The sequence below is a fragment of the Chrysemys picta genome, chromosome 2 (assembly GCF_011386835.1).
Source record: "Chrysemys picta bellii isolate R12L10 chromosome 2, ASM1138683v2, whole genome shotgun sequence".
Taxonomy (NCBI): domain Eukaryota; kingdom Metazoa; phylum Chordata; order Testudines; family Emydidae; genus Chrysemys; species Chrysemys picta.
The window spans coordinates 148,770,250-148,788,612 of NC_088792.1; the positions used below are offsets into that span (position 1 = coordinate 148,770,250).

General features: G+C 51.9%; 1 protein-coding gene across 3 annotated transcripts; it reads left to right on the plus strand.

Moving 5' to 3' along the window:
- The first annotated feature begins 256 nt into the window (after positions 1 to 256).
- On the plus strand, positions 257 to 18,100 carry LMAN2L (lectin, mannose binding 2 like). Of its 3 annotated transcripts, XM_005279269.5 has the most exons (9): positions 274 to 442; positions 1,229 to 1,347; positions 5,073 to 5,190; positions 6,355 to 6,437; positions 10,578 to 10,610; positions 11,918 to 12,079; positions 12,180 to 12,294; positions 13,651 to 13,770; positions 14,448 to 18,100. In XM_005279269.5, exons 1-9 carry the CDS (start codon positions 310 to 312, stop codon positions 14,588 to 14,590), a joined length of 1,026 nt encoding a protein of 341 aa, XP_005279326.2. In that variant the 5' UTR covers positions 274 to 309; the 3' UTR covers positions 14,591 to 18,100. The 3 variants fall into 3 exon arrangements, with proteins under 3 accessions (XP_023966252.2, XP_065440383.1, XP_005279326.2); XM_024110484.3 differs by lacking the exon at positions 10,578 to 10,610 and having other exon boundaries at positions 257 to 442; XM_065584311.1 differs by lacking the exons at positions 6,355 to 6,437; positions 10,578 to 10,610 and having other exon boundaries at positions 259 to 442.
- Positions 18,101 to 18,363: the final 263 nt, after the last annotated feature.

Genomic DNA, 18,363 nt, shown 5'->3' on the forward strand with positions numbered 1-18,363 from the left:
GCAGTCCCGCGGGGGACCCAGGGCCCGCAGCCGCTGCCCCGAGAAATGGGGACCGGGTCCCTTTAAGCAGCCCCGTGCCCGGAAGCGGCGAGGGCACTACATTTCCCAGGGCCCCTCGCGCGGGCACGAACGCTAGCGGCTCACTCCGTTCCGCCCAGTGACGGATGCGCTCCTCAGCCAACCAGTAACACGATCCGCATCAGTAGTCGGTGCCTGGAGGGAGCCAATGGTGGAGCTGGGTGGGAGCGCCCTGCGGCCAATGAGAGGCGCGGGGGCGGGCGCTAGGGCCGCAGGCCGGGCCGGGGGAAGATGGCGGCGGTAGCGAGGTGGTGGCGGGCTGGGCTCCCGGGGTTGCTCGTGTTGCTGCTGCTGCGCGGGGCGCGCGCTGAGCAGACTGAGGAGCACCTGAAACGGGAGCACTCGCTCACCAAGCCCTACCAGGGTGAGGGGCCCCGCGGGGAGTGCGGGGGGGACGGGACCCCTGTGGGGTGTGTGGGGGGGGACCCGGTGTGGGGGGTTGGGTTGGAGTGGGGGAGACCCGTGTGGGGAGCTAGGCTGGGGGGACCCGTGTAGGGTGTGCGTGCGTGTGTGTGGTGGCGGGGGGGACTGGGCTGGAGTGACAGGGCAGTGGGAGTATGGGGGTGATGCACGGGGATGCAGGAGGAACTGGGCTGGGGAGGCTAGGTGAGAGGGTCTGGGAGATTTGGGGAACAGGGTGGTGGGATCAGCAAAAGCAGTAATTGGGGCAGGGAGGAGTGGGGGAGGAGTCAAAGGGGGTGAGAAGGGGAGTAGGGAGGGGGCAGGCAAAGAAACTGAGGTAGTGTGGGCAGCTGGTGTTGGGGAGAAAGGCAGGGTGGGGGTGCAGAGGGAGCTGTGGGGAGTGACTAGAGTGTGACAGTATTTGGGGGGCACGGAAGAAGCAGAATGAGAGTGGATTGGGACCCCTGAGAGAGAAGGGCTGGGGGATGAGCTATGTAAGTGGCGTGGGGGAAAGCAAGTGTACCTAGTGCTTTGTGCACCTGGCTGGAGAGGGAAAGAGGAGGGTGGGCAGGTGGAGGGTCTGGGAGGGAAACAAGGCAGAGAAGGAAGCAGGGGGGTGGGTGGGAAGATGGATGGAAGGGGGTTGGGTGAGAAGAGGCAGAGCGCACGGCAATCAGTGCTCTCCACTAACAGTCACAGCACTGTACCCTTGTACGGTTGGTGCAAATGTTTCCCTCGTACCCCGCAGGTGTTGGATCTTCCAGCTCCTCTCTCTGGGATCTTATGGGCAATGCCATGGTCACAACTCAGTACGTCCGCCTCACACCAGACATGCAGAGCAAACAGGGGGCGGTATGGAACAGAGTGGTAAGAATAATGTTCTCTAGCAATCTGTGAGGAGCGCTGGCACTCCAGGGTTTTGTATCTCATGCAGAAGTGATTTCTATCTTTGGGCTGCAGCCAGTATGTCTGAATTCAAGATGGTGAGGGGTAGCAAGATGGTAATTGGGATGACTTGATTTATGGAGTCAAGATTCTCATGGGAATCGGCTGCTGCAGGTCACAGGAAGTGGTGCACTGATGGTGAAATCCTTACCTCGCATGCGGAATGAAGGGTGGATGGGCCTTGGGCAGATTGCTCTCATGAAAACTACTGGCCAGACAGATTTGTGGAATGGTTGTGCAAAACAAACTCCAGCTACAGTTAATCTGAAACAAGCCTGTTGCTAAATCAGTGTCTTGGCAGTGTCTCTGCTTTCGTTGTAGCTACAGGAGGTCATTAACCTTGTGACAATGTTCCAGTCCACTGAGCTTTTCCTTTGACTAAAAGCGCCAAAAGGCAGTGCTTATAAATGGCTTGCTCCCGGGCAATAGCCCTGCCAATTCTATTATAGGATTTGATCCTAGATCCCTCTATTACTATAGCTCAAATGTGTCCCATTCGGGATCACCACTCTGTTGTGTTCCATGTACGTGGCACGTTCTTTAGATCCCGAGTAGATGAAGATCCATGTCCCCCGAATAGAATAACTTATGAAAGGCTTTTTGTTCTGGGGGAACGTGAATGGTGTAGACGCACACAAGAACACTGGACCAAAGGCAGATCTGGTATAAGCAATTGCAACTCAGATCCGTTAGTGGACTTGTACCTGCTTATACCAGTATGAATTGGGCACGCTGAGTTTATCCTGTAAACCTGATCTGACATTCCTCTGCTCCCATGTGCAAAGGTTCCACCAGAATCTGAAAACGACTAACCTCACGTCTACCATTAATACTTGGCCACAGCAGTACAAGTACCTGGGTTCTCTACCTTTCTTCGGTAGCTGTCAGTTTGAGTCCCAAACTCAGCTCTCATCAAATGTTTATCTAACTTAAGTCTTGCCTAAAGAGTGGATATAATTTGCTTATTAAGTGAAAAGCTGGAATTTGAGCCAGAAAGCATCTTATGGTCAATATAGCTTCCTGTGCTGTTCAGTGCAACCTTCTCTACGTAAATCTGCTTGGGCCCTCGAACAAACTCATATAGTCTTACCTTGCTGCACTATAGTTCTTCTTTAACGTTTATAGTGCCTATAGTGGATCCTGCTTTTTAAAACAAGTAATCATATATGATGTCCTAGCTCCAGTCACTCAAAACTGAAGCTTTGATAGGATGTTTCTCTGGATTATAACAGTAATCTCACACTTCTTTCCAAAGCTGAAAAATGCCTATTCTTGGTGAGTGAAATTGCCAGGCAAAGGGAAGTGTGGTCTCTTAGTTGTGATGTGGACACAGAAGGGCTTGCTGTTGGAGGCTTTCTTTTTAGGCAAAAAGAACAGGAGTACTTGTGGCACCTTAGAGACTAACAAATTTATTAGAGCATAAGCTTTCGTGGGCTACAGCCCACTTCTTCGGATGCATCCGAAGAAGTGGGCTGTAGCCCACGAAAGCTTATGCTCAAATCAATTTGTTAGTCTCTAAGGTGCCACAAGTACTCCTGTTCTTTTTGCGGATACAGACTAACACGGCTGCTACTCTGAAACCTTTCTTTTTAGGGGCTTATGTGGTGCCCATCATCTTGTTGTGCCTGTATTCACACGGTGCAGGGTTGTGACGGAGCTTGCAAGTGTGTGTGTGTGCTGGATTTCAGTCTTTGGCAGAGTAACAATAGAGCAGTGATTACGAATCTCTTCCAGATTAGGACCCCCTCCCATCTCTCACAGGTCTAGCAGGAAGCCCCCTCCCATTTAGTAGCATGGAAAGGCCAGAGTGGTCCCAACTCCCTCACACCTGCATCTGGTGGCTCAGGTTGAGCTCATGCACTACAGATCACTCCTTATAATGTCTGGTTCTGCAGTTTTTTTAATGTTGCAGTTTTCGTCTGAGTTTTGTGCAGGCAGTGAATTGCCTTGCCTAAGTCCTGTGATAGGATATACGGGAGGAGCCACTCAAAGACATGACAGTTTGGGATGGAATTTACTGTGGGGTAGATAGTGATGCGCTTTCATGTACTGTAGTTCCATAGTAAGTGTCCTGTAGAACTATTATGATTTCTGCGCTCTCCACACAAGTACCTGTCTGATTCTGCCTGGCCATTTGAGTCCAGACTAGTTGACCATGTGTTGGAGAAAGGTAGCTTGTTCCAAGAGCAAAGGCACTGTAGGTGTACCAACCCTTTCCGGGTCAGTACTCTTCTTGCAGCCTACTGTGTCAGGGATACTCTGCTCAAGAGGACAGAGTCCTGTCTGTTAATAGCCATGTCTTTTTAGTCCATGGAATGAGACCGTTTTAAGTCCAACATCTCAAAGCCTTCAGAGTATGTTGGACAGCTGCCGCCTCATATTAAAGAGCTGTGTAAATTGTCTCCATGGAGCTCGGCGGCCTCCCACATCTCTGTACAATTGTCTGGATGATGTAAGTGCATGTCCCTGACCTGAACCTGTTCTAGTTGTCTGTCCTGAGGCTGCCTTCCACAGTCAGTTTCTACCTACCTCTGATACATCTCTGTGGTGTGGAGCGGGCTTGATACTGCTGCATTTGGCAATCAATCCCCAGCTATGGGCACTGTTGCGAGATGTCTGACTGTGGGTCTTTCTGTTCTTTCATATGGAAATTCAATACAAATAAAATGCTTAAAAAGGGATGTAGTCAGGGACCCAAATGTAGCTTTTTGAGACGTTGTAAAATTGTTTTGTTTGTTTTTTTAAATGTCACTGAGTGTGTGTGTGTTTGGATTTGCAGTTCCCTTGAAGTGGTTGTGGTTCACATCAGCTTAACATTAAACTGACAAGTGTAGCTTCGTTGCTCAAGCTGAATGAAATACAGGAGACTGAACTGCTTATGTAGTGAAAAATGGACTGGATTCTTAAAATCCATTGTCTTGTGGCATTGATGATAATGTAATGAGTTTTCAGATGTGACTTTGAAGTGGGCTTTTGACTGTTCATATGGTATGAGTCCAGGAGTCGAAATACCTGTCTAGCCGCTAACTCGTATCCAGTCTGGATGGCTATTATAAAACTATTTACATTCTTTGCCCCTGATTGGTTCTACGCTTCATCTGATGTTCATAAGGGGTGGTAATTTATTCATCTATAGTGATGAAATCCAGGCCACTCTTGGCCTGATTTTGATCTCTTTCCCTGATTTCACTGGTTACTCCTGGCTTAGAACAGTGCAAGATCAGAATCAAGCTCTTTGTTTTTATATCCATGGTTCCCTAATCTTAACAGTGCCCCCTGTGATTAATTACTCTTGCTGAAATACGAAAGGTAAGGCAGTGCAGCCTATTGGCCAGGGAAATAAAGGACGAAGACATCTCTGCAGTGTGGCTCCATTTAGCAGATGTATTTGTGCTAAGGCAGGCCAGCACTTTTCCATGAGGTGGTGGGTGTGTTGGTGCCATGGCTCGCTGTCTGTGCAGAAAAGCAGCTGTAACTGCAACCAATTGCAACTGTCCCTCCCCATCCAGACGGAACAGATCCCAGCTGACATGGGGTCCCTTCTTAACGTTATCTGCCTGCAAGGCAATAGTCGGAAGGGTTGTGAATAGTCTATTGTCAAAATCCTCCTGACTGCTGCACTCACTCTCCCCCTTTCTCTCTTGCAGCCTTGTTACCTCAGAGACTGGGAGATGCAGGTCCATTTTAAAATCCACGGGCAAGGCAAGAAGAACCTGAATGGGGACGGCTTTGCCATCTGGTACACCAAGGATCGCATGCAGCCAGGTAAAATGCTCTCACGGAGGCATCGGCTGCAAGGGGAAGTGCTGCACAGAGCCTCCGCTGCTGGCCTTCTCCTGCCCCAGCGGAGACATGCTGGCCAGACGAGCGCCGCCCTTGGCTGTGGATGTAGATTGCATCTGTAGCTGCTGCCCTAGAGTTGCTGCCATCCTGCTCCTTTTTGCAGGGACCAACAAGGAGGGAGCCAGGAGTGACTGTGAACCCATTGTAGCTAATACTGACATTGCTCTGCGAAAGCTCGGGGTGACCATTGATTGGGGCTCTGAGGAGTCCAACATGGCTATGAATTCAGCTGTCCAGTAGCAAACTGCTTGCCCTGATTTTCAGAGGTGCAAAGCAAGCCATATTCCTACTGGAGGCTCCAATGGCTCCAGAGCTCTGGAAATCAGACGTGTGTGGGCTAAGCATAGGCCTGGGGGCCAGGAACACCTGTATTCTGAAACTCTGCTCCCGTTTCCCCATCTGTCAAATGGGGGGGATGCCTGGCTACCTCATGAGTTATTGTTTGTAAAGAGCGCGGCTATCTAGCACTCCTATGTAGATTGCAAAGCGATTTATCAGGTGAGAGTATCGCTGTCTCCATTTGACAGATGGGGGAAGAGAGGTGCAGAGGGGGAGTGGCAGATCCGGGGATTGAACTCGGGACTGCGGGGTATTGGTCCTGTAATATGGGCGCTGGGCTCTGCTGTTCTGTAAGTGCTCGATGGTGCTATGTGGCGGGGGCTTCAGGCCCCCTAAGCACGGATCAAGGAATGACTCCCCTGTGGGGAGAGGGTGAAGGTAAAGGGTGACTCATCGAATGCCACTTCCTAACATTCCTTACGAGCTGCTACTGGTGTCAAGCCAAGGCTACCTTTGGAGGCATCTCTGGCTTAGATCCTTAGGGGAAAACTCCTTCAAATGGGCATCCGCATGAAGTTGGAGGCTGCCCCACTGGTTCTCATTGGCTGCAAGGAGGTAAATGTCTGTCTGACGCTACCAAATATTACTGTATCCTCTTCAAGCTACTCTTGTGGTTCTGCTCCAAGGTGGGGCCCATCGATGGCTTGGGGAGTAAATCTACCCGCACGCAGGGTGGAAAGCACTCCCCCCACTGTCTCTACTAGAGAGCAACAGGACCCATTGTTCACAATCTGCCATCTGTTCTAGGGCCCGTGTTTGGGAGCAAGGATCACTTTCTGGGGCTGGGGGTGTTTGTAGACACCTACCCCAATGAGGAGAAGCAGCAGGAGGTAAGACGGCCTTTTGGCAGTTTGGAGGGAAGTGGGAGATGGATGTGAAGTTTTATTACCGTGGCTATGCATCCAGAGCTTGAGGCCAGAGTTGGCGTATTAGCTTGTTCAAAAGGCTTTGGCCCTATTTCCAGCTCCAATGCAGCTGTATGTTAGAGATCCCAATCACGGACCAGTCTAAATGTAGCATCCTCTCCGGCTCCTCATGGCTGCAGCTTTTGTTTACTTGCTATTGACGCTGCTCTCTCTCCCCTCTCCTGTCTCTTTTCCCTTCTGGTTTTGAGCTCGCCGACTTCCTTGTTGTCCCTCTTCAGGGGACTAGCAGGAGGCAAGTAGCTCTTCATACATGGAGGGGGCTGCAGGCCAGACCAGGCAGCTTCCCTCTGCAGCCCCTTCTGTGTGTCATGGCATCTGGTGTAGAGGAGCCCTCGCAAGGACTGAGTGATTCTGGTTAGTTTCTCCTCACTGCCAACTCCCCGTATGAAGTATCGCTGCTCTGCAGGGCAAGTCCTGATGGTGATGGGCATTGTCTTGCTGCCCAAGGCCGGGGTATGCAGGCTGGACACACCGATTAGGACGAGCTGTAGGCCAGCAGTGGCCGCCAGCAATGGCTGCAAATGCTTTGCGGGGGAAATGGGAAAAGGAGAAATGGGAAGCAGTTGTACTCATTTCCCTTGGGGATTTGGGGGCTGCCAGCAAGCTGGGATCGGAAGCTGTCTGAAGTGTCTGGACACTAGCTAGTGTGGACCTGTAGTGTGGTGATCTTCACCTCTGCATAGCAGTGGCCTAAATGCCAACATAGGAACGGCCATACTGAGTCAGACCAAGGGTCCATCTAGCCCAGTATCCTGTCTTCTGATAGTGGCCAGTGTCAGGTGCCCCGGAGGGAATGAACAGAACAGGGAATCCTCAAATGATCTATCCCCTGTTGCCCATTCCCAGTTTCTGGCAAACAGAGGCTAGAGACACCATCCCTGCCCATCCTGGCTAATAGCCAGTGTTGGACCTATCCTCCGTGAATTTATCTAGTTCTTTTTTTAACCCTGTTATAGTCTTGGCCTTCACAACCTCCTCTGGCAAGGAGTTCCACAGGTTGACTGTGCGCTGTGTGGAAAAAATACTTCCTTTTGTTTGTTTTAAACCTGCTGCCTCTTAATTTCATTTGGTGATCCGCTAGTTCTTTTGTTATGAAAAGGAGTAAATAACACTTTCTTATTTATGTTCTGCACACCAGTCAGGACTTTATAGACCTCTATCATATCCCCCGCCCACCCTCCCAGTCGTTTCTTCTCCAAACTGAAAAGTTCCAGTCTTATTAATCTCTCCTCATACGGAAGCCGTTCCATACCCCTAATCATTTTTGTTGCCCTTTTCTGAACCTTTTCCAATTCCAATATATGATTTTTTGAGATGGGGCGACCACATCTGCACGCAGTATTCAAGATGTGGACGTACCATGGATTTATATAGAGGCAATATGATACTTTCTGTCTTATCTATCCCTTTCTTAATGATTCCCAATGTTCTGTTTGCTTTTTTTGACTGCCGCTGCACGTTGAGTGCATATTTTCAGAGAACTATCTACAATGATGCCAAGATCTTTGAGTGGTAACAGCTAATTTAGACCCCATCATTTCATGTGTATAGTTGGGATTGTTTTCCAATGTGCGTTACTTTGCATTTATCAACATTGAATTTCATCTGCCATTTTGTTGCCCGGTCACCCAGTTTTCTGAGATCCTTTTATAGCTCTTCGCAGTCTGCTTTGGACTAACTATCTTGAGTAGTTTTGTATCATCTGCAAATTTTGCCACCTCACTGTTTACCCCTTTTTTCTAGATCATTTATGAATATATTGAACAGGACTAGTCCCAGTACAGACTCCTGGGGGACACCACTATTTACCTCTCTCTGGGCTGGTCTACACTGCAGGGGGGATCGATCCAAGATATGCAACTTCAGCTACGCGAATAGCGTAGCTGAAGTCTAAGTATCTTGGATCGAATTACCTGGGGTCCACACGGCGCGGGATCGACGGCCGCGGCTCCCCCCGTCGACTGCGCTACCGCCGCTCGCTCTGGTGGAGTTCTGGAGTCGACGGTGAGAGCGTTCAGGGACCAATATATCGCGTCTTAACGAGACGCGATATATCCATCCCAGATAAATCGATTGCTACCCACCGATACGGCGGGTAGTGAAGACGTACCCTCCATTCTGAAAACCGACCATTTATTCCTACCCTTTGTTTCCTATCTTTTAACCAATCACCAATCCATGAGAAGATATTCCCTCTTATCCCATGACAGCTTACTTTGCGTAAGAGCCTTTGGTGAGGGACCTTATCAAAGGCTTTCTGAAAATTTAAGTACACTATATCCACTGGATCCCCTTGTCCACATGCTTGTTGACCCCCTCAAAGAATTCTAGTAGATTGGTGAGGCATGATTTCCCTTTACAAAAAACATGTTGACTCTTCCCCAACAAATTTTGTTCATCTATGTCTGACAATTCTGTTCTTTACTATAGTTTCACCCAGTTTGCCCGGTACCGAAGTCAGGCTTACCGGCCTTTAATTGCCGGGATCACCCCAGTACTTGCTGGCCAGGGCCTACTGCACAGTCCTTCTGTAAAGCTGTTCTGGAGAACATCTCCTGTGCTCTAGAGCTGTACAGTGAGACCGTGCTGTTACGTGTTATTGAAACAAAAGTGAACTAAACTTGTGTGTGTGTGTGTGTGTATTAGAGCTGGGCCCAAACACGCTTTCACCGAAGAATTGCCTTGCAAAGGAAACCAGCATTTTTGAGACACTTTCACTTTATCAGAAAATTTCCCAGGACATTGACCAAGGTTTTTTTTTCAGGCATTTGGATTTCTCTAGAGTGAGTGGGCAGGAGGAATCCAAGTAGCCAAGATGTGAAAAAATTTTTGAACAATTTTGCCAAATTTTGCACAAGTTGAGAATTTGTCATATCGTTCCAAACTTGTTGTGGGAAATACATGGCTGTTTTCCGGCCACCCCTGAGGTGTGTGGAGATCATCCCAAATTAGCCTCCTGCTGATTCCTTCTATTCGAACCCCATGGCTCTCCTTTAGACTCCAGTGCCTGACCAGCTCAGCTGTGTAGGTGGCTTCTGACCTTGAAACTGATTAAACAGATCTGCAGCTCTTGAATCAGTGTCAGGTTTGGTTGAAACATTAACATTGGCCTGCCCTTGGTCTGGGAAGGGCCTTTGTACCCTTCGATTGGTTCCTAGAGAATGCCGGGCAGCTGGAGAAGCCCCACTGATGCTATTCCAGCTCTTGGAGTTTAATTGAGGATAAAGATCATAATCTGAGTCACAACGCAGGGAGAAGTGACAGCATCTGCAGCCTTGCTCCTGCCACAGATTTGTGCTGGCGTCTGGTTATGGTCCTAACCAGACAGTCAAACACAACGGAGGCTTTTATTTCTGTTCAGCTTGGGCCCAGTTCTGAGCTCTGCCGCTGTGGAACTCCATTGACATCTGTGGAGCTGCATGGGGGATCCTCAGGGAATGGGTGCAGGACTCAGTCCCATGTGAAAACGGGGGTTCGTGCCTTGGGCTCATGTGCCCAGCTCCCCAGGATACTGGTGTCCATGTGACTCTGGGACCCATCCCTAGCACAGCGACACTTGCCTCAGAGAAGCCAAGAGCCACTTCCTGAACTGTGAACACTGCATGTCCCTGCGTGTACCGTGGGAGCACCCTGCTGTCATGCGTTTGTGTGTGAATGACACAGTTAAGGGTGCTGGAGGAATTGTAGATCTGGGTGGTGGTGATTCCAGCCAAGCAGTCCTTTGTTGGTGTGCATGCTTGGGGCGTTAGTGCTGGGTTAATGTGGTTTTGTGCTGTGGGCTGGGGAAGGGAAGTACAGGGTATAAACTGGGCAGGATTAGTGTGGGGTTTCTTTTGCCAGCTGCCTTTTTAAGCCATGTATTCAGTGGTTTGGTACATGACTTGCAAAATGTAGGGTACCCTCAAGTCTTGGCAAGGGGACAATGCTGGTGGTTTCCTAGGGTGCATTTCCTTCCCAGTTTGCAGGTTAATACTAAACTGTCTGGTCGGTGACTCTGTCTTGCTTTGTACCCTTTCTTGCTCTCAATAATCCTTCTGGACTCAGGCTCAGAAGAGGCGGTATGCCCCTGGAAATCAGGTACTTGCTCCTAGCTCATTTCCAGCCTCTGAGTCCCCTCCACTCTCTCTGTCATTGGCACTTCCTGAGTGTTTGGGACCTTGCTGGGAGAGGGAAGTGCATTGCCAGAGTTACAGAAATCTTTATCTGACTGGCTGCAGCCGGTCTGGCTGGTTCAGAGCCAGTCTCTCCATCTGCCCCCAGATCCCCTGGCCAGCATGCTTGTGCCAGAGTGCACTGGGCTGCTGATTACTGTCCTGTGACCTGAAGGAAGTCGAGCGCGTGCAGCCTCCCCAAGTCCCTCGCTCAGGGCCTGGCATACCCGGGCGGTTTTGGTGCACCTCTCTCTTCCTATGGCTTCTCCTCATGGCTGCGCAGTTCCTACACACGGAGGAGACACTGCAGCTCTCGAGCTGGTCTGTGCTCATGGATCCCTGTTCCTGCTTCATTTCAGAATAAACAAACCTCTGTTCCCACACCTTGTGCATCTCCCTGCTACGCAGCATGACGCTGGGGGTCTGGCCTGGGTGCACTGCTCGCCGCAGCTCGTCTTCTCACTGCCTAGTAGATAGAGGAGGGTCCATTAGAAATGAATTAAGCTGCACATACCAGTGGCTCAGCGGTGGTGTGGTTAGCCCGTCTGCTACTGCAGACCTGGGAAAGGACTCTGCCATTGGGCCTCTGGGCAGTGTTGCCCATCGAAAAGAGTGGGAATGCTGGACCCAGTGTGATGCACAATGCACATGTCTTGGTGGAATGATCTTAAAAAAAACAAAAACCCAACTTGGAGGGGGAGAGGAGGCACGTGATCCCATGAACAGTGTCCTGGCTGGGGTATATGGGCTGTGGTAGCTGACGTCACTGTCTCAAAGCCAGCCCAGCACAGTAGCACTGTTGCTGCCCGTCCTGTGTGGAGCAGGGGTCCATGCCACACAAACCACCAGCCCAGGGGTGGCAATGGGACGTTGTGGGCGGTCTCTGTAGAGAAAACACCCCTTGAAGGCGGAGCCCGTGTCCCTCTCTAGACCTGGGTTCCTTGGAGTCGGGATGAGGCCCAGTGGTGGAGAGATCAGTCAGTCCAGTGCCTCCTGCCAACACTTCGCTCCCTTACAGACCCGGTCCTGCCAGCTGCGTGAGAATTTCGAGCGCTGGCCAAGGCTCTTGTCTGTCTCTCGGCCCTGGTGTCGTGCTCCATGCTGTCAGTGTCCTGTGCAAAGCCATATTCTCCACTGGCTGCATGTATTTGCCCTGCTGCCCATGGTTCGTCTCGCCAGGCCTCCGCAGAGCAGTGTGAGGAGACCACTAACCTGTGGCTTTGTCTCCCCTAGCGCGTGTTCCCCTACATCTCTGCCATGGTGAACAATGGCTCTCTCACCTACGACCATGACCGGGACGGACGGCCCACTGAGCTCGGCGGCTGCACGGCCATGGTGCGCAACCTGAACCACGACACCTTCCTGGTGATCCGCTATGTCAAAAGGAGGCTGACGGTGAGTGGCTCCTCCTCGAGCTCTCCAGGCCCAGGGCAACGTCAGGTCGGGAGGGCTGGGCTGGGTTGCTCTGGGTTGAGTGAAGTCTCGTGTGTTTCAGATCATGATTGACATTGATGGCAAGCACGAGTGGCGGGACTGTATTGACATGCCGGGGGTCCACCTGCCACGGGGATACTTCTTTGGGACCTCTTCAGTCACTGGAGACCTCTCAGGTACTGCGCTGTGAACCTGGCCAATGCTCCACAAGCGCTAAGGGTAGGCCTATGCTGTGCCTGCGAGTCTCCGAGCTGGGGTCTACAGAGCCTGAGCCAAACGGCTGCTTTTAGTGCTGGAGCGTGAGCCTGAGTCTGTTGACCTGCCTCTGAGACTTGCTGCTGCGGGTTTTAAACACACGGTAGCTGCACCCTACATGACTGGGGAGCGAAAGCCCTGCCTTCAGAAGTGCCTCTGGTGCTCTGGCCAGACCTACCATGGCATGGAGGTGCCTGAGTCGCCAAACTCCCCGAGCCATGTCCTTGGAGGGGCCCTTGGCGTTAACCGCTGAGCCTGAAAGGCCCCTGTGTTCGATCAGAAAGGGACACCGCCCCCTTCTGGTTTCAGTGGAACCCCAGGAGTTCACAGGTGACGCTTGTAGGCTTGGGGCACCCGAAGTGCTGCCAGCTGCCGGAGGCTCCTCTGAGTTGGCATCAACATTCCGAGTATTTAAAATACAAAGGTGCCCGCTCCCATGCCTTCACCCTGACGGCCTCGGCCACTCCCTGGCTCTGGGGGCTGCCTGCAGCTGAACCTCTGGTGCACACAGCCTGCAAATAGACAGGGGCCTTGGGACGTACTTCAGGGGTTTAGAGCAGGCATCCCTCTTACACAGTGTTGCAGGGCACTTCTTGAGCATTCTGGCCCAAGAGCCGTTAGCTCTTCTCCTTCCAGTATAGGCGAGGGGACCAGCCGTGTGGACAGTGATGCACAGCTCTCTGGTCTATTGAGACTCTTGCCTGTAACGTCTGTGTGAATTCCAGTCAGCGTATGCCATAATATCCCAAAGTATCGACCCGTCTGCTTCCGTAGTTCTTAAGCCAGTTTAGAACAGATTTGAATCAAGCCTCTACAAAAGCACGTTGATCACCAATGCCTGGATTCATTGTTTGCTCCAAGCAAAGTTCCTTTATTTCCAAAACCTCTGCAGATGCTGTGGGAATTGGAGCAGCTGGCTGGAGCAGTTGAGTTGTTCTGCTAATATGTGTGACAGACAGACACAAAGGCAATGAACGCCTGTGAGGGTGATTCTAATTTGCAGCCTTCAGGTGGCCGAGTGGACTTTAAATCAGGGGCTGAACAGCTCCTCATTTCTCAGCCTGAATTGAAGTGGCTTAAAGGCCCCTTGTGGAAAAGTGTGTTGTGTTGTGCTGGGCACTGCCCTGCCCTGCTGAGTTCTGCTTGCTCCATGCATGGGTGCTTGGCTCCCTTTGAGCAGATGTTCACTGTTTCCCTCTTCCAGCAGCTCTGCCATCCCTGGCCAAGATTCCTCTTCCTGCCTGCTGTCTAAGACCACGTTTCTCTCATGCCCCTAGATAACCACGACATAACTTCCCTGAAACTCTACCAGCTGACGGTTGAGCGGAGCCCAGAGGAGGAGAAGCGGGATAAAGAGGTGTTTCTGCCCGTTGTGGACAACATGAAACTGCCCGGAGGTGAGTAGCGCACAGGTTGGTGAGGTGCAAGGCTGGGAACCACCAAGTACCTACTTTCCCCACCAGGCGGGCTATTCCATTCATCGGGTGGGGTCCTCACACCATCTGCTGAAGCTCCTGCTTGTGAGCCCGTCTGCTTGAATGTCTCCATTAGCTAATGGTCCTAGAAGGAGGGAACGGTGTGACCAAATGCTGAGCGCTGATGTCCCTGCCAGTGCTCACTGCAGTGTCAGCTTCTCCAATACCCCTGCAGAGAGGAGCAGCCAACAGCCTCAAGCAGGGATTAGGTGTGCCTGAAGCACAGCATGCCCTGGGTCTCACTGCTTCCAAGCGCTGGAGACAGGATGGAGGTAGCCAAAACCCTGTGTGTGCTTTGAGATCCTCTGCAGGCTAGTGGCCACGTGGCGTTCAGTCTCTGCGCCAGGCTCTCTCACTTCTCTGAAATCTCCCCGGAGACCGAACCCAAATCCCATAGCTCAGGATAAACGCAAGCGCCTCATCTTGGATGAAGCGCTGGGGAAGGTGGGGGCTGGATGGCTGTCTCCCCTGGCCACCACAGAGATGGGCAATGCAAGAAAAACCCAACTAAGGTTGTACGCCCCATGGCCATAGTCTCTGAGCGTGTGGTCTCTGCAGTGGCTAACCTGGGCTTGTACCCCTCTGCCTTTGCCCCACAGTGGAGGCCCCACTGGAACCCATGAGCGGCCTGGCCTTGTTTTTAATTGTATTCTTCTCGCTGGTCGCCCTGGTGTTTGCCATCGTCATCGGAGTCATTGTCTACAACAAATGGCAGGAACAGAGCCGGAAACGCTTCTACTGACCTTGACGCCTGCCCTGCCCCTTCCCTCGGCAGCCCAACCGCTCTGCTGGAGTGGGCTGGCACAGGTGCTAGAGGCTAACTGAAGAGAAGCCCTTGCCTGCTCAGCCCAGACTTTCAAGAGCCCCTTCAGGTGGCTGCTACTTTGCTGGCCCCCATGGGGACCGCTGCTGTGTCTCTTCGAGCTCTGGGGTTCCCAGCGGGAGCGGACGTCCTGGATCACATGGGGAGCACTTTGTGTGACACGTAGTGCATCAGGGAGACCTAACCCCCCGACTCTGGAGGTTGGTGCAGTGACAGATGGGCCGTCCCCCAGCAGCTCTTGCTTTGCAAGGTGTGTAGAGGACGCTTGGGGCGGGCGGAGCTGAATGTTGTATTGTTTCCGTGTTGGTGAGCCTTACATGTGCTATCTGGGGATGTCCCACTGCCTAGCTAGGAGGCCAGGCACTGAAGACTGTAAAATCCTAGAAAAGCCCCTTTGGCTTAAGGGTGAAACTTGGCCAAACAAAACGCTTCTTGTTGAGAAGAGTAGTGCTGGCCCCTCCCTGGCCCCTGCAGGACATGAGCCTGGCCCCGCCCCCAGCCCCACCGCTGTTCACTCTGGCAGCCTGTCTGTGGCAATGCAGGTGGCTTTGCTGCCTTAGGCTGGTCGGGAAGGCCGAGCTCATCTGCCCCAGGCAGCTTTAAGCTTTTAATCCTGGTTTTGCCATAGCGCGGTTGAATCCTGCACCATGAATGAAATACTCCTTGTCTCACTGCTGCTTCTCATTTTGAAGTAGGTGAACTGGGAGCTGTGCTAAAGGAAAACCCCTCGTTTTACAGTCACCCCAATATGGTCTGGGCATGAACACAAATATTGGCTACTGGCCTCCCAGTGCCACCCTGAGCCTGCCTGATGTCCCAGCAGCATGGCAGGGAAAGCACTGCTCTTCCAGGCTGCGGGTTGGCCTTGATGCAGCTGGCTCTTCTCGGCCTCTGATGGAAATTGACCTGAGCTGCTTCCATTCAGTGCCTCCACTCTGCCACTACTAGCATACGGTCACCTCCTCTTTCTCCCCGATAACTGGGCTTTCCATCCAGGGCTGAGGGGTTTTGTTGCTAGTGAAATATGCACTAAAAAGTCTCACTGCAGCTTGGTGAGACCAGGCCTGTCCGAGAAACCGTTCGGATCCTGGGCTCATTGCACAAGGGTCAGTACGTCTGTGTGCAGGGGCTCCATGACACTCAGTGCTGGGAATATGGTGGGCAAGGGACGGCTAGTCCCGACCCACTTCCCGTTCGTTCACATGAAGCCAGGTTATGTTGTTGGGGTGGGGTTCATGTGGTCATGTTGCTGTCCACATGCATGGACTCGCCCAGCGACGGATTGTTTTAACACTGGGTTCCGTTGTAATAACCACTCGCTGCTGTCGGGGGGCCTGTCCCTCCACCACTGGATCACTGTCTGCATGCAGTGCTGCCTTCCTCCCTTCTGTGTACCTCGGCCTGGAGCCAGCCTTTGCACAGGGGCTGCTTGCATGTCACTGTGTCCTGTTAGTGGTGTAGGTGTGATGTGAAAAGGGGCAGTTCTCTCTTCCTCACCCAGAAACCTGATGCCAGCATTTGTACATGGTCCCTTTGTGTTTCTGAAGGACCTACATCTGGCTGCTGTAACCAGGAGTTTGGAAGCATGCTGGCAAAGGAAGGTCAAAGGGTTTATTGGCCTGGTGGAGACTTTAGCCATGCTTGGGAAAGAGAGCTCTGATCTCTACAAATGTTGTGCTGCCTTTCAGGGAGGGTTAGTTATTTCCTACCTCAGTGACTGCTGTTTGAATGAGTTCTTGCTTTCTGTAGGTCCTGCTGAGTCGTTCATAATACAGATGCCGAGGGGGGGAGAATACGGGAACATGTACAGATAGAATCTCCGGGGACCTGGTTACAACACTTTGTCCCTGACACTGTTCCATTCTGTAGTGTAAACAGGCCTGGAGCTGTGCGCTCAATGTGGACAAGGCTTGGCTCGCCCGTGTCTGGTTAAACTCAACACAATGCACCAGAGCCATGTTCTCCCCTTGTCCTAGCCAACCACGTCTAACTGGATCTCCTGCCCTTGTTACAGTGACAGTAAAACCAGGCCCTGCCAGCTCCTCCTGCCCGTCAAGCCATCTCTGGGTGCGGTAACCAGGGCTGGGGAGAAGGGTTGGGCTGAGGGAATTCCCAGACTCCTCAGAGGAACCTGCCCTTTGAGGGAAGAAGGTTTAGATTCAGAATGTCCCTTACAACTCCTGTCCTGGTGGCAGGTCCTGGATTCCCGATGTCTCCGCATCCCAGGGTGGCCATGGCCTAGCTAATTAAAGAACATAGTTATTGGCCAAGACTTTCAAAAGGGACTTGTGACTTTTGTTTTTTCCTTTTCAAGTGCCTCAGTTTTTGGGAGCCCACCTGGAGACACCTTAAAGAGCCTCCCTGTTTGGAGCAGGGCGCCCAGCCCCTTGTGAAAACCAGGCCCCTTTCAGGGGTCTCCGGCTGGGCACCCAAAATCCCCAATTGCTTTTGAAAGTCTTGGCTATTGGTTTGTATGTAAACCCTGCTCTGCTCTGCAGGCGGCCAGCCAGTGGCACTGGGACAGGCTGGGTCACCAGCATTGCTCCTGGAGCTGTGCTAACAGGGGGCAGCGCTGCTGGCACATGGCCCAGACTGGCCGCAGATGAAGCCGCCATCGTAGCTGGTGCTCGGCAGAGAGCAGAGGCGTTGTTAACCGAAGGGTTCCTGAGCTCTGCTGGTGGTGTGCCCTGTTTGCCAGGAGCCACCACTACAGGTGTCCAGATGGATGCTGCAATCTGTAGCCTTAATTCGATGGACGTTACAGTGGCATGAGACCTGATCAGCAGAGGTGCAGGTGAGAATCTGTGCGCTCTTTGCCCTGGTACCTGGCGGACTGGATGTGAGGATGAAATAGGGCAGGGGGAAGCCCTACTCCAGCTGTCCCAGTATGGTAAACCTTGCAGCTCCTGTGCTGATAGGATAATGTGGCCTTATTGAAGTGTGGAGTGGCTGCAGGCCACATCTTGGTGCCTCTGCTCTAGATGTTGGTTCTAAACACCAGGCCATGTTGAAATGATCCCTGCTTGTGTATCTTTGAGTTCCAGCCTTCAAGGCCTTTGACTTGTCCATCTGCACTATTTCCCCTCCCAACACAGTTCAGAGCCTTGGGAAATCAGTGATGAGGCTTAGAGAGGTGCTGCCTTCCTTCCTCTGCAGAAAGTACGTTTTCTCCCATGACTGCATATCTAAGCCCCCTGTTCTGACAGTGGCAAACTGGCTTTGCTGTAGCAGGGGGGTTTGGTCTGGTAGGATGGCTCTGGGGTAGGGGGAGATTTTTACATGTGGCAAAGCAATAGGGCAGCCTGAAAGCGTTGAGTCTGTTCTTGCCTCTTTTAAAATATTTTACCTGATCAACAGAACTGTCTGTACGTGTGCCTGTTTCTGCAAGTGTAATTTGTGTCCTGGAAATAAACACACAAATGTCCACCAGTGTGGGTCTGCACTGCACTTAATCCCAGGGTGCTGCCCCGGGATGGAGGGGTTTTGATTGCCTTGTAGCTATAAAGCTCAACACTAGGTCAGTCCGTGCATGTCTTCACTCCTGGAAGGCGTTTCATGGGGACCGTAGGAGTAAGAGCTGCACTTTCAGATGCTCTCCTGAGCTTGCTGCTGGTAGGTACAGTACTGCCTCAGTCACCTCATCTCAGTCACTGAAGTGACTAAGTGTGAAATGGGGAAAAATCCCACTCTCA